Genomic DNA, 16,442 nt, shown 5'->3' with positions numbered 1-16,442 from the left:
AATCTTTTTTTTAATGACCTCTAAGATTTGTCTATTATTAAAAAAATGTCTTAACATTTTTAGGAAAAGCTTTTAAAATTTTAATATATCTCCCACTTACAAAACTAGTTATATAGTTTTATGATCTTTACAAACAATAACATTTTTTTGCATTAAATGAAAATATTAACACTACACTAAAAAACACATTAACACATTACTTACCTTTCAAGAGATGATATAGGAGGTGGAGATGCTGACACAGCGTCATTTTCAACTGAATTTCCACTAGCAGTAGCATTATTAGCACCACTTCCAGATGGGGGCTGAGTTGACACTGCTGTAGGATTACCAACATCTTCAGTCTCTTCTGGCCAACCAAATGCATCCTTTGATTTACCATAACTAAAAAATTGAATAATTCAATTAATGAAAAACCCTTTTTTTCTTTTTAAAGAAAATAAATTCAGGTGTAAAGGTGTAGAAATAAATAAAAGTGTACAACAGAAGCCATCTCATCATTCATATATATATAAATAAACACTTTTAATACCTCTTATACATATCAAAATTAAAATAAGATAATCTAGAATACAGAATTAATAAAATACACAAAAAAATAATTTAGAGAATAATAAATAAGTAATAAACAGAGCATCATAAAAATCGACGTAAGTTCTATTTTTTTTTCTTTAATTTTAGAAAATATTTATTTTTATGCACTTTAATAATTAACTTTGGTTTTTACCTTTACTATTTTAATTTATTCTTAACTTCACAAAAATTTAATTTTAATACTGAATTAAAACAGAAGTTCTATAACAATTAAATCAGTAATAGTTCTATAACACAAACTGATAATGATGTAATAAATTGCTGCCAGTTACTTTTATTTAACATAAATATTTTTTAAACTTAACCACCTTGTTACTTCAAAATTACATTTTACAAGCTTCTGCAGTAACAAAAGGACTAATAAACTGAAACATGCAATGCATTGTGTATCTATAATGGATAAATAAATAATGTACATTCATGTAAGTATGCCATCTATCAACCCCTAATTCTTTAAACTTTTTCTTCAAATTTGTGTTTTGATAACAATTTTAGGCCTTGAAATGAAATAAGAAGTTTACCTATATGCTGGGAAGTACAACTGTACATCCTTAACTTATAGGTAGAAGATCTACATCCTGCATGTTAAAAGAGCCTATGCTTTTTAAGCATTGGCTACAGTAAACAATGAATGCATCTTTAATTTCATAAAATCTATGTTTAAGTTTTCTTTTTTCTTGAAAGAGTATATAAAAGGTCAAACAAATCAAAAGGAAAAAGAATAAAAAAATAAATTCATAAGCGTCTCCACAGAAATCACATGCATCAGTCATCACAATGATAAAATATAAGAAATTTTGTGCGAATAAAATATTTCCTTATTTACATTCAGAATAATTTCATTTTTCATAGGTCTTACATTTTTATTTTGTACATTTTATCAATTGTTCTATAAAAATAACGAAAAGTGGTTTTCTTCCTCATAAATAAAGATGATTAAAATAGTATATTAAACACTGACAATTAAATATAGCATGTTTTTATTTCCATTACACCAGAGCATTAGTTCAGGTAAACTAGGACAGCTTAAGAAGTTTGGACTGAAGAAATTTAAGCAAACTGTTTATTAATCTGTATTTAATCTCGGCCAATAATTTTTTCACATATAAGTTAGAATTTTATACCTAATTTCCAGAATTTTATAAAAATAAAAATAACCTAGAAGTAACAGGTTAATGAAATTAGATTAATTAAAAATTACATTTAAATGAAAAACTAACAAAGGATTATACATAAAAGATTCAAATGAAAGTATTTAAATACTATTCCAATAATATTTATATATTCCATCAAATAAATCACCTAGTACAGAATATTGAGGTAAGACAAACCTTACCTTAATTTTCCATAAAAACTGGGATTACACATCCTCAGTCATGAGTGAAATAAATCGGTTATTTCATAATAAAAACTTAAAAATAAAAATATTAAAACAATGAAAATTGCATATTAATTTACATGAGTGCTGCTATCTGCTGCAATTTTTGTAAGACTGCGTCCCTCTATCACTGTCTGATGGTTTATCAAATTGAAATTTTGTTTTTAAACAAAATTAAAAAAAAAAAAAAACAATAAAGTACGTAACAAGCAATATACTATGTAGAGGTAGTACATCTAATAACTTAAGATCTCTCATGTTCTCCAAGAGAGCGGAGATCTCTTGTTCTCTAAGTGAGTAATTATTTAGATATGTCTCACGATTATGATTAATCTGAGATTTTATCATTAATCATTATTTACTACTCATGTTAATTGTGTTACTCATTGACTGGACTCTTTTAACATTAGTATCTCCAACTTAATTTGTTATCAGCTGTTTATGAATTGATCTACTGCCATTTTTACTTGTATAACCTTGAGGAATGTCTTCAGATGATCCTTTTAATGTCACAGGTCAGTCAGTGGTTCTCAACCTCTGGTGCAACCTAACACTAACACTAAATGCAAGAACATAACACTAAATGGGGGAGGGGGGGGCACAAGCATATCGAAAAGAAAATATTATTAAAAAGAATTAATTTACTGAAAGGAAAGCAAAATACATTCTAGCAAAATAAATAATAAAGTACACATTTATACTGATTTACAATTATAAATAGGATTGTGTCAGTACTGCACTTATGTATTCAATACTTATCAATACTACATTAAAAACAAGTTTAATAATTATGAGTGACTCCCTTGAGCCTGCCTTGCAGAGCAAAGTTTTTTGAAGTAAGGTTTAATATTAGAAATAGACATTCTGAGTTCTTTTTCAATATTTAGCTGAGATATATATTTTGTCTTCAAAGCAGCCACTGCAGAAAATCTGGCTTTGTAAAGGTATAATGTTGAAAATTGTAATAGTATATGAAATGCTTTTGTTTACAGTGCAGAAAACTCATTATTCACCCCTGCCCAATATTCAATGAGTGATTTATTACTAAATTGTCTTTTGATTTTGTCACTTAACATGAAGTCTATGAATGTTTCTTCTTCTACAGTTGACAGCCCTTTGAGAGTATTTTGAAATGGATCCCTAACCCACTCTTAACTTGCTACCAAGTTGTTGATAGCAAGAAAATACTTTTTAAAATTCTTTGCCAGCATGAATAAATGATTTTCAATGGTTAAAAAAACAACTTTAACATGTTGTTCTTCAGACTTGAAAATTTTAACACATTCATCCACATTTGCAAATAATTCTACAGTTTTTTGCTTTAAATTTCTGTTCTGCAATTCCATTTCTGCAAGGTATTTAAATTCTTGAATATGTTATATCTAGAGACTTCTCAGCTTCCAGTCAGTTTTCCTCTTCTAGAAAAATGGCGATTTCATCTCTTAATTCATAAATTCGTTGCAAAAATTTCCCACATGATAACCACCTACCTCACAATAAAATAGTAATGCAGAATGTAATGCACTCTTGTCTTTACAAAATGCAATAAAGATTTTGATTTTAGAGGTCTAAATGAATTACTACAGTTACAACCATCATTACCACAATTTTCAGACCTGAACTCATTTGTTTGGAAGCCAAAGCTTCTCTGTGGAATATGTAACGTGACCAGACACAATGTGGAGATTTTTGTTTCACAAGTGCTTGTATACTATGGCATCTTCCAGACATTGAATGAGTAATTCCAAGAATTAATTTTTGCAGGATCTATCAATAAATATATGTAATATTTTTTTAATATATTTAATTTTAATATATTTTTATATTTAATTTCTAATTTTTCTAAATTTCTGTTAATATCAGAAATTAGGTTTATTTAATATGACAGATCTAATAAACAATAAATATTAATTTATTATTTTTGTAATTTCTGTAATGTTCAAGAAATAATTGTTTATTTTAGAAATTATTACAGTATTTTTATTTTTAAATTTTTATTATGCAATAATAGAATTATTTCAATCATGACTAAAGATGCTGGATCCTATGAAACTACTTCCATGAAAAATTAAGAAACTATATTCTTATCTCAAATATTCTGTAATAGGTTTTTTAATAGAATTTAAATATACTGTTATCAAGCTTTTAGGTTATATTTGTGTAGGTATTATTTAACAGTACAGAGGAATAATATGAAGAGATTAATTTCAGTAAAATAAAATATATAATACATATACATATTGTTTTTTTTTTAACTATTACATTTGGAAAAGTCATTCACTAACATAGAAAAATTGTGAGCCATGAAACATTAAAAGAAAAAATCAGCATAATATTGTTATACTCATTTAAATCATGTAAAATTAAATAATCTATTATCATGAGTAATTCTTTTAGTAATATTCATTCTACCTACATAAAATTTGCAGCAGACAAAAACAAACACAAAACTGCAAAACCCAACAAACACAAGGTAAATATTATTTAACAACAAAAAAAAACCAGGCTTTAATAATAATAAATAAAAATAAAATTCCAGACTGGTTACCTAAATGAAGAATATCCTATCATGGTTTCTCAACAATAGAATATTCATTACTAATTACACTGGTCAACATGATTTTTGTCTCACAAGTACCAATAGCCATATAATGCAGTTTTTTATCCTGTTTTCAAATATGAATTCGGAATTTCTCCATCACCCAGTTTTTTTTATTTTAATTTTTTTTAAATGTTTTTCATCCATTTATCCATTGTCAAGTAAAAGCTCCTAGAGCATTGTAAATATGATGGAACCAAATGAGCTAACTCAAAGAGTAGCATTGCTACTGTTGTGCAGGTTCAGACATGTACAAACATGATCTAGTCAGAAGCACACATACGTCAGAAGGATGCCAGTTGTGAGACAGTAGTGAACCAGTAAAAACATCATTGTGAGTGCTTTGTGCGTCTGAATTATTGTATATTATATATTTATAACTTTATTTCTTTAATTAGACATTAGTTACAAAATGCCTAGAGTTTGTTTAAATCATTCTAACGATATTTGTTATGTATATAGTGAAGTGACGCCAAAGTCCCAAAGACGAAACCTTACTCCATTAATAAAAAAGTGTTATGAACTTTATTTTGGGTGTAAAGTCGGGGAGCAAACAAGGGCCTGGGCTCCAGATATCTGTTGTCTATTGTGTTCTAGGCTTCTCACTGCATGAAAAAATGGCACATGCCACATGCCACATGCCATTTGCTATTCCTATGATTTGGAGGGAACCTAAAGATCACTTCTGACTGCTATTTCTGCTTAACAAACATTAAAGGAATTATGCAAAATCAAAACATACAGTGGTGTACCCTAACTTGCAATCTGCAATGAGACCAAATCCACACTGCGAAAAATTACCCATACCAAAGCCTCCAGAACATGTGACATTAGATGAAGAGAGCTCAGAGTCTGACTGAAGTAAGGAAGAAAAAGAAACAGATTTTGGTGACACAACTTTTCAACAAAGCAATTCATCTGAGCTTCATTTACTGAGATTTAAAGTTATCCAAAAAAAACAGTCTGAAATTGCTTTCCAGTTAAAAGGATGGAATTTTCTTTAAGAGAATACAAAGATTTGTACTTCATAATTGTCATTCTGAATTTGAAGACTATTTTTCTGAAGAAAATGACTTGGTGATTTGTAGGACATTTCTTCTATTATGGAGACACTTTATAATGAACATAACCCAACAGAATGGCGCTTATTCACGATTCCTCTAAGTTAGTTTAGAAGCTGTGCTTCTGCATAATGGCAATAAATTCCCATCAGTACCAGTGAGTCAGTCTGTTAGTATAAAAGAAACATATGAAAACTTTAAATTTATATTGGAAAAGCTTCAATATGCTGTGTATGAATGGAATATTTGTGGCAATTTGAATGTAATTGCACTTATTCTTCGTCGGCATCTTGGTTACACAAAGTACTATTGTTTTTTGTGTGAATGGGATAGTAGGGACAGAAAAAACAATTTAATTAGAAAGTAATGGCCGAAATGCGAATCACTCATTCCTGAACAGAAAACTGTGAAAAATGTCCCAATCCTCCTAAAAATGTGTATGCACCTCTGTTACATATCAAACTAGGATTAATGAAGAATTTTGTCAAGACCATGGACAATACTCCTGGTTTCATGTACTTAAACAGAAGTTTCCTAAAATTAGTGATGCAAAAATTAAAGAAGGAAAATCTGTGGGTCTACAAATATGATCATTAATGCATGATGAAACATTTGAAAAACTCTATTGAATCCACTGGAGAAGGCAGTTTGGCAAGCAATCAAAAATGTTAGAGCTTTTTGGGAATTCGAATTACTGTGACATTGTCAACAATCGTATAGAAATTTGGATTGTAATAATTCCTTATATACTTCCTACATTTCTTCCTGGGAAATCTTGGTGTACTGAGCAATCAGCACAGGGAGCACTTTCATAAAGATATTTCAGCTATGGAAAAGAGGTATCAAGTCAAATGGAATCCTAATATGCTGGCCAATTATTGTTGGACTATAAGTGGGATGGTCCACAGACAAATTATAGCAGAAAACAGTCATTTCTTACTTTCTAGGAGAGTCAAATGTTTGAATATTGGGTAGTTAAGAATGCAGAAAGTACTAAAATGTCTGAAATTATAAATGCCTTATAAATGGTTGTATTTGAATTCAGGAGAAAAAATACTATCAGAATCACATATTTTTCTTCCTCAGACAAAACAAGAATTCTTTTTTGTTCCCCAGTGTTACACAAACATTATTTTTCTGAAAATATACATTAATATTGTATCCTGCATGCCAAATCTCACTTATAATTCAGAGTAATTTTTAAGATGCATTTTATCCATTTTCCAAAATCTCCAACACAGCATTTTCTTTCAAAACAGCATTAAAGGCGAATGATAACTATCTTTTATAGATTTATTCATTATAAAATTCTGTATTACTACAAAGAATTTAAATACACTGTTGTCAAATTTTACCCAGTAAGACTAAGAAATAATTGCTCATTATTGACAAATATACATATCAATCATTCATATCACTGTAATTCTGTAGTAAAATATTTTCTTTAATTTTCCCTTTTTTTTAAGAAAATAATTTTCTTTTTTAATTTTTTTTTAAATTCTGCATTAGAAAGGTTTCTGTTTCATTAAGTGCATGGAATTAAACCATGTAAAATAATTAGGACTCTACTTTCTGCTTTATTAAAAGACAGCTACAGGATAGTTAACTGCATTTCATAAACAACCAATATTTAAAATAAATACAATGAAACTTTTTTATTTAAATGTGTAGGCTACACAAATAATAGTTGCATTTAAAAGTCTGAGATATAATGGTAACTAACTTACAAGTAAATGATTTCAAAGCATAATATATTGATTAAATATTCTTATAACCGTTTGAAATACTTACACTTTGACTGAATCAACCATTGTTACACCATCTGGATCTTGTGACTGACCAAATATAACAATTAATTTCTTATCTGCCTGAAGACTTTCTTCACGTGTCAACGGCAGATCAAACCATCGGTTGCGAGCAACTGTCGTTTGAATACTTCTACCAAACACCTAATAATTAACAAAAGTAATAAAAATAAAAGAGTAAGAATTAGAGAAAATAATTATTTATAACAAGTTCAAAACTGTTTGCATGGAACACAAAATGGTATAATCAATGTTCATCATTTTGTGGCACACTTTGGTATACCCAAAAGTACAATTAATATCTTTATCTGATTGTTCTAAAGATTATAATCTTAATTTTATTTATATGTTCAGATAGCTTAATAAATTTTCATATTTACCTCAATATATGAAGGCACTCTCTGTATATCTTGGTTTCCAAGAAGCACCCGAATCCCAGTCATAACATGAGTAGCATCATTATTTATCAATTCTAATGAAAATCCAGCTGTTTTTGTAGAAACTACATACATTCCTAAAGAACAGTAAAAAAATGTTGTATTCAAAACCTTTATCTCGATAACAGCAATTTTAACTGAACATATCTATTTATTAACATGTTAATCTACAAGCAAAACAATGTTGATAATATTTTATATCAATTCTAAATCTAATAATAAAATTGTTACACTAAAGAATTATGCTTCTGTTACTAGAAAATATGTAATTTTCTACGATCAAATGCATGATAAAATAATGCATATAACTTTTCAAATTAAAAATGTATAAACATGACAAGGCTAACTGGACAAAAATTGTCCTTTTAGACAAGGATAGAGAAATTTAAAACTGTATCATTCATTTATGATATAGTTTAAAATATCTAATTATTATAAATTGTACTAAACTAAATGAGAAGAATAATGGATTTTGGCCAGATTCAGCAGGACCAAGTTCTAAGACTAAAGTAAGTGATCAAAGCGTACCAATAACAGAGAACCCAAGTCATATATTACATTTTCACGCCTTTGATTCGACAGTAATGCAGAATGGAAATCAGAACAGCTGATCATAATGATGAGTTTTTTATGACTAACGTGGCACAAATTTTTATAACATTCGTGGCACGAATGGTAGCGTTTCGGCCTTTCATTTGAAGGTCCTGGGGTTTGAATCCCGGTCAGGCACGGCATTTTCACATGTTAAAAATCATTCATCTCATTCTCTGAAGAAATACCTAATGGTGATCACAGATGTTAAAAAAAAAATAAATAAAACACACAAGTACCACCAGAATACTCATTCTGATATTATGTAATCAGAAAGGATGGTGGATTATAGTCAAGTATTACAGTATATTACAATGTAGTAAAAGGTTTTCAATTACTGTTAAATGAAGCAATTTATGGTTCACATTCAACAGAGAATTGACATACTATAAAAAAAAATTGCATGGTAGCTTTACATGGAAGTCAAACTTGGACAATCAGAGTACCTGAGAAGAAAAGGCTTTTGAAATGTGGTGCTGTAAGAAAATGTTAAAAATCGGATGGGTGGATAAAGTGATAAATGAAGAGGTGTTGCGGCAAGTTGATGAAGAAAGAAGCATTTGAAAAAATATAGCTAAAAGAAGAGACAGACTTATATAGGCCACATATTAAAGCATCCTAGAATAGTCACTTTGATATTGGAGAAACAGCTAGATGGGAAAAACTGTGCAGACAGATTAATGTTTAGAATTTGTAAAACAAATTGTTAAGGATGTAGGATGTAGGGGTACACCCAGATGAAACAACTGGCACTATATAGGATGAGCTGCATCAATCCAGTCAATTGACTGAGGACAAAAAAAAATTCAGTCTTTGGGGTCCTGAAACTGAACTGTTTTTGGGTGTTGAATTTGATTCTTTGATTTGGTTGATATTACCCAATGGATGCTGTTTCATTGCATATGTGGATGATTGGCTTTTACTGGTTAAAGGCGATTCGAGGAATGAGATCAAATTCAGGGCAGCCCAGGCTTGCAAGATACTCCAGTTATAAGTTTGCAAAATAAAATGGTGTTTAGCCCAGAGAAAACAACAATGATGCTGCTCATGGGCAGATTAACTGTTACATGATGACCTTGTGTATCAATGGCAGCAAGTCATCGAATTCGGTATGTCCCACTGCAGAAGTATCTAGGCATTATCCTTGATGAAAATCTTCAATTCAAGAAGCACTTACAGTATGCTGCCAAAAAGGTTTATTCTGTTTTCTTTGGTGTTGAGAGAACAGTTCAAATGTCTGCCAAGGCATTTGCGTTGAGTGGCATCCTGACAGCAAACTGATGATTGTGTTGTTTATTAAGTTTAGAGGGTCTAAAAGACAACCACTACTAAAGCCCATCAGGACTGGAAATTGAGAGGATGGTGTGGAAACCAGGATTGTCACAAGATGGGTGGTCTTCCCATATGAGGGTCAGGATGTATCACTGTGAGACCTTCATTTATTTCCTTGTAATTTTTAATAAATGATCAGTTTATGTACTAATTCATCCTTAGAACTAGACTTGATTTCTGTAGTAAATAGAAAAAATATTAATATTGAACTTGCCTAAACCTTGAATTCAGTATATGAATAATATCAATTGAATAAAGGAAGCAAAGAATCAATTATTAGAGAATTTCAAGTAAAACTGAAAAACTTTGAAACTAAGTAAAAAAAAATCTCTGAAATTAAGTATTTAATTTAAAAACATTTATTTTTTAGTTTCTCCTTAATATTATTAGAGCCTTGACATTAAATAATAATAATAAAAACCAAACATGAAAACACTAAAAAAAACAAAGGCAAAAGACTCATTAAAAACTAGAAAATAAATATTTCCTATACTGACAGTAATTTTTCTAGGAATGTTTTCTCTAAAATACTTAATGTATAACTCATTCAAAAACCAATGTAACGCAACAGGAAGTGGACAGGTATCCTATTTATGTTTATCAGCCGACTGTAATTTAACTGAAAGGATGTCATTATGATGTGATTTGCAAGTTTTTTCTATTCGAATCCAACAATAAGGTTTTTGTTCTGCTTTTTAAGAATGAAATGTTTAAAGCACTTTAAAATTTGTCGAAAATAAAACACAATCTACATCTAATCAAACTTTAATAATAATTAATTTCAACTCCATTCTGATTTTTACTCTAAATAGAATAATTTTTTGTCTGTTAATAGGAAGAAATCCAAATTAACATAGTCAAAAACATTGGATTTTCAACATATACATAAAAATAAATAAATGATTAAAGAGATATAAATGATATTTTGGGTTATTTCTGAATAAAAAAAATAAAGAAAACGGCTTTGTGAAAAATGTAAGACCATATCTCAAAAGGAAAAGGTGTCTGATCAGCAATACATATCTGTTCTTGCCCTAGTATATTTTTTTAGCATTGTTTGAGTTTAGTAATTGATGTGGCATCAAAAATCAAACCAACATTTAAGTTACAAGTAAAACAAAGATCTGCAAAACCTAAGAAAAATTACATTTAACTACTATACTGTTAGTAGTATCAAATAAAGTAATCAATGTCACATTTTGAATTGCATACCTGTAGTATTAAGTCTGTGTTTAATCTGCTGAGGATTATAAATCTGCAAAAGGTCATTTCCACCAAATTCAATATCATTTAATAAGGTGCTGTGTTCAAAGAAATCCACTGGGAAGGCAACTTGACCTATAAAATCATAAAATCACTATCTAATGATCATGAATGATGCCATACATAAATCAAATTTTTTATTAATCTATAATAATAAACAGTGACTACAAAAGTTCAGTACTTAATTTACTTACAATTTATCCATTTAATGCCGCTTAAACCATTTCACTTTCACTGTTTTATAAGCAACAATGTTACTTTTTAAATACGTAGTTTTACACTAAAAACTCAACATATTAATATATGACTATTACATAACTTTTAATAAATTTAAGGACTTACTAGTTTTTTAGGTTTACCTTTATTTAATTTTACTTTTTTAATTTGAAATTCATCATGCAATAACTAATCGGAATGTAAAGTTAAGTGTGAAAGTTAAAAAATAAAAAATAATTATCAATACAATCCAGCTCCCATACATAAATTGTTTGAGAAATCCCCAAAAAATTTGAATACATTTGTTTTTAATATTACTAATTTTAATGATTTTCCATTAACTACCAGTTCCATATGCAGGATTTGAAAATCATTAACCACCTTACAGAAAAGACAATTTGACAGCTCAAAGCTGCTATACAATGATTAATCACTCAAAGGCAAAATTTACAAACAAGTGGACATTTTTGAATTAAGAATACATACTTTTCAGTTTGATTTCCCAAAATTAATTTACTTTTTAAGTTAATGTGTTCAGCAAGAGCAATTCATGAGATGTTTAAATGACAGCATTATTCTAACCATAGTTATCCAACTATCCACACAAGCAGCCCCCCGCCACCACATAACAATGAGTCCAATAATACCATCCTAATATTTGAATGAAAGTAATTCAATTTAGAACTGATGAAATTACTTTTGATGGTCAGCTGAAAAAATGTACTTTCTGAAACACTGACTCTTACATCACTGTAATAAATTTAAAAACTATAAGCGTTTTAATTGTTCATGATCATTTGGATAACATAAGTCAAAGGAATAGGATAAATACACACAATTTTGTCATTTTCTTTTCATATTTTACCATTTAGAAGGTTAAGAAAGAATAAAAGTAAAACTAGAGTCTATTACTTATAAAAGCAAAAAAGGAGTGATTTTTACATTTCACATGTAACATTTTCCTATTAATATAAATTTTTTTTATCATTTCTGTTTTAATAAATTTTAATAGACATAATTGTGTAATAATAAATCTGTTAACATTTTCTATTAATAAATTTTTTCATGAGTCATAGTTAACTATTTCAATACAGCTACATTAATATATTAAGTTCATACAGAACTTCTGTTAGAATTTTGATTACTACTTGCTTCTACAACTTATCTTTAATTTTTTGAACTGTTAATAACAAATTTGAAACTATTTTAAAACAGGCATTTTCTTTACATCTTCTACTTCCATGGTGATTTATAATGTATCGTTTAAACTTAAAACATTTCAACAAAATCATAATAAAATCACAGCTGAACAATACGCTATACTAATTAAAGCCATGGCAATAACAATTACATAAACCAAAATTATTGCACTATAAAAAATAAAGCTAGATTACAATGTTATCCTAACAACGAAATTTTAATAGGAATTGATTAATTGAAAAATAATATAAAAATGTGACCAGAAATGATGAGTAATAATGTTATCATGCAGCAGGCATGCAATGACTAATCAGACATTTGTATGTAGGTTGACAATCATTAGTTAGGGAATGCTGTAGTGTAGTATTCATTTCTAACAATTTAGACGACAAATCTTATATTTTTTAATTACAGTTCATTTGACAAAACAAAGATTTCCTAAATGGAAATATATTAATACAGATTGTACTCAAGATGAAGGGACTTCTGAAAACTTCATTGCAGGGAAAATTTATAAAATAAGCTTGTTAAACATAATTTCAATACATGAAGATTCTTTATATATTAAAATAATGAACATTTGGACACACATTTGAAACACAAGTGGTGTCCTTCATTACTGGTGTCATGAAAAGTGGTTTATTTACAGGTTTGTTTCACGTGAAAGAACATTAAAAAAATAACTAAATGTAATAAAAAGATTATTTATATTTTTGTATAATTACTTTTATTAAGAAAACAAATTTACAGTACCTGAAGGTTTGCCGGTTTTAGTAGTTTTCTTTTTTCTGGATGGTTTAGCTGTTGACATAGTGCTGATTGCTTGAACACTAAGAGATAGCCAGAAACCTAAAAAAAATTAGTAATACACAAAATTTTCAAACATATTGTTAAATAATGTAAAAATGAGAAATAAAGGTTATTAATTTTAGCACAATAAAAAAAATATAACAAAAGAATCTAAGTGAACAATAAAGTAATATAGGAAATATTGTACCATAATGTAGGAAATGCATACCGTATGCATAGATGTGTATACAGGGAGTATACACATCTGTGGAAGCACATGTATCTCTGTACACAGAAAGAAGGGTTTCACCATTTACAAAATTAAAAAAATTACTGTGGACTAATTTTTATTAATAATACTGTACAGAGGGTGATACTGTTATATTGTTAGGGTGAACACTGTTATTTACCAGGAGACGCAGATAGTTTAGCAGCTCAATCTACATGTAAAAATAAAAAAAACAATACATATGAACTATAGGTCCAGAAATGCTTCGTTAACGAGTTATGGCTGGCAAAAAATTTCACCCAAATTTCATCTCCTCAAGGAAACGAAGCCATACAGAAATTCTTAGGATGCAAAAACATAAGCTATTTCTTGGTTTCACATGAAATTCGACCTGATAAACTGAAAACAATGAATCCAAGAACTGTAAATTCAATAGTTTTTAGAAAATCTGTGAAAAAAATAAAATGTGAGAGTCAAAAAACGCACTTTTTTACATCTGACTTGTAATAACATTGTTAAATTGCTAAAATGATTCTTAACATAAAAATAAATAAAATTTACAATAAATTTTCGATAATGTTTCAATTTACTTCAATGCACTTTGCTGCATGTTTGTGGATTGCTTGTGCTGCTCTTTTTAGTTCATCAAGGCTGTTATTTAACAGCACAAAAACATCAATAATATGGACAAGTAACTCCTCTTGGGTATTAACTTTTTACTTATAAACATTACACTTCATTCAACCCCATACACAAAAATCTATCAATGTAAGATCTGGTGACCTGGGTGGCCAGGATTGTGGATCGCCTTGACCGACCCATTTATCTGGGAATTGCTGATTTAAGTAGGCGGAAACATACGAGAGAAATGTGGAGACATGCTGTCGTGCTGTAAGTAGAGAAATGTGGAGAGGTACCATCATGCTGAAAGTAAGGAAATGTGGAGACGCGCCGTCATGCTAGAAGTACATCCGGCGTCATGTTGCAAGAGGAGCATCTTCAAGTAATGGCTGTAATTTTTTTTTAAGAAACTTTAAGTACACCTTACCTGTTAAGCGCCCTAGGAAAATAAATGGCCCACTCAACTGATTATGAATAATCCCATATATATCATGCATTAATGGCAAATTGCTGTTGAAAGTTATGTATGTTATGTCATTACAAGTGAACTGTGATTTATTGGTAAATAAAATGTACTTGAAGAGTTGTCTATGAATATTTAACAGACTGCAGAACCCTAAGCGAAAGGCAGGGTCTCCTGCATGTAGATGCATTTTTTGTTTATGATACAGATAAAAGTTATTTTTAAGTGTCCTCTATTACTTTAGTTTGTGAATCTCTCAACCGGTTAAAAAAAAGTCTTGTACTGACACCGGGACTATGTTGAACAGCAAAAATAATGTTTCATCGACATTAACATCATGCTGGAGAGGATGGTATTACGGGATATGATTACTGCTAGGAAGATATCTGGTTTCCCAATACATACGAAATGCTACACTAATATAGCAACCATAGAACTGCCTTCACACACAAAATTAAAAAACTCTTCAATAACCAACCAGATTCAAAACAGTTATGCATGCAGTACAGCTGTCTACTTGTACTAACAGGAAAATTACACTAATGAGCTTACAAAACAAAACTTAAATGTTGGACAGCTGTTATTATATTTCCAACTTATGAAATAAAAATTTCTCGAAAAATATTTTTAATTTAATTTAAACAATAAACATTGTTTTTAAAACAGAACTTAAATACACCGCTACAATTGTTGATACAGTTCTATCCTGTATGAAATAATTTGTTTTGAAACCTCTTTCATTAATTTTGAATATCAGAGATTTGTGTGTTTTATAATTTTTCCCCAGTTTTGAAAAATAATCGGTTTTCAATAAAAATTATTGTCCAGTTAAATTTAGCTTTGTATTGCCCTAAATAAAAGTCTATTTTAGTTAACTGTTTACTTTATACTATTCTGCTTAGAAATAAATTTTCCTACGAGTTTTGTTAAACAGTTTTATCTGTTTATTGGCAATTTAACAACGTTATTAAAAGTCAAATATAAAAGTGCATTTTTCACTGGTTTTCTAAAAAATTACTGGTTACACTTCTCAGACTCCATTTTTTCAGTTTGTCAGATCAAATTTCATATGAACCAAATTTAAACTAAACACAAATTACATTGAATTAAATAGATATATTTAAAATGATTTTAACAATTAACTCCAGAGATACATTGCTGATAAACAGGTTTTAAAAATAATATATATTACCAGTATGTTCCATAGATGCATTATAAATGCGTAGACTGCCATCTTCACATAACAGAATCAGTGTAGTTCTATGATCAGAATTTGATGATGGATGCCTGATGGCAACCATGTCCATTATTTTTGTTTTAACAGGCACAACTTTAATTTCTTGAACTAAAATACAGTCTGGCTTAACCATGAGAATAACTGGGTTATTATCTGAAATAGAAATTCCTTATTTAAAAACAGATATATTAAATAAAAGAACTCAGCACTTAAAAGAACAAATTACTTAATTTTTACATACACACTTAGTTTAATAACGTAAGACTGTTCAAAATGCAGGAAAAAGCATTGATCAAGTAAACTGTTATTTTTCACTTGCTAAATCCTTTTCCAAGCTTTGTTGTAACACTTGACTACTTTCTGGTATGTACACCACCACAGTATCTGAAAAACGACTCATTCAACTGAATCAAAACTGAAATTAAAGTAATTTCAAGTCATTCTTGCACAAATTTCAGCTGACAGGGGAGAAGAAATTACCTTAGTATCTACCCAAAAATTATCATCATAAAATATAAATAACCATTACAAACAATAGATTAAAAAAGTGTACATTAACATAACTTTATTAGTAACATAGCTTTAACAGTTTATTGTTGAATGATATGGGACTAATATTTAATAGAC

The 16,442-nt window shown here is 29.1% G+C and overlaps 1 protein-coding gene across 8 annotated transcripts in view; it reads right to left on the bottom strand.

The window, feature by feature from the left end:
* The window catches only part of poe (E3 ubiquitin-protein ligase-like protein poe), a 216,588-nt gene that overhangs the window by 94,860 nt on the left and 105,286 nt on the right, over positions 1-16,442 (bottom strand). For all 8 annotated transcript variants that reach the window (XM_075371905.1, XM_075371903.1, XM_075371908.1 and 5 more), the window contains 6 exons: positions 15,771-15,968; positions 13,230-13,325; positions 11,010-11,135; positions 7,818-7,951; positions 7,424-7,581; positions 205-384 (listed from right to left, as the gene is read on the bottom strand). In XM_075371905.1, the coding sequence (XP_075228020.1) occupies positions 205-384; positions 7,424-7,581; positions 7,818-7,951; positions 11,010-11,135; positions 13,230-13,325; positions 15,771-15,968 (892 nt within the window). The remainder of the gene's footprint in view (positions 1-204; positions 385-7,423; positions 7,582-7,817; positions 7,952-11,009; positions 11,136-13,229; positions 13,326-15,770; positions 15,969-16,442) is intronic.

This window comes from Lycorma delicatula, chromosome 7 (genome assembly GCF_047948215.1).
Source record: "Lycorma delicatula isolate Av1 chromosome 7, ASM4794821v1, whole genome shotgun sequence".
Lineage (NCBI taxonomy): Eukaryota > Metazoa > Arthropoda > Insecta > Hemiptera > Fulgoridae > Lycorma > Lycorma delicatula.
The sequence above is the reverse complement of the archived record's forward strand: the minus strand, read 5'-3'. Positions and strand labels throughout refer to the sequence as shown.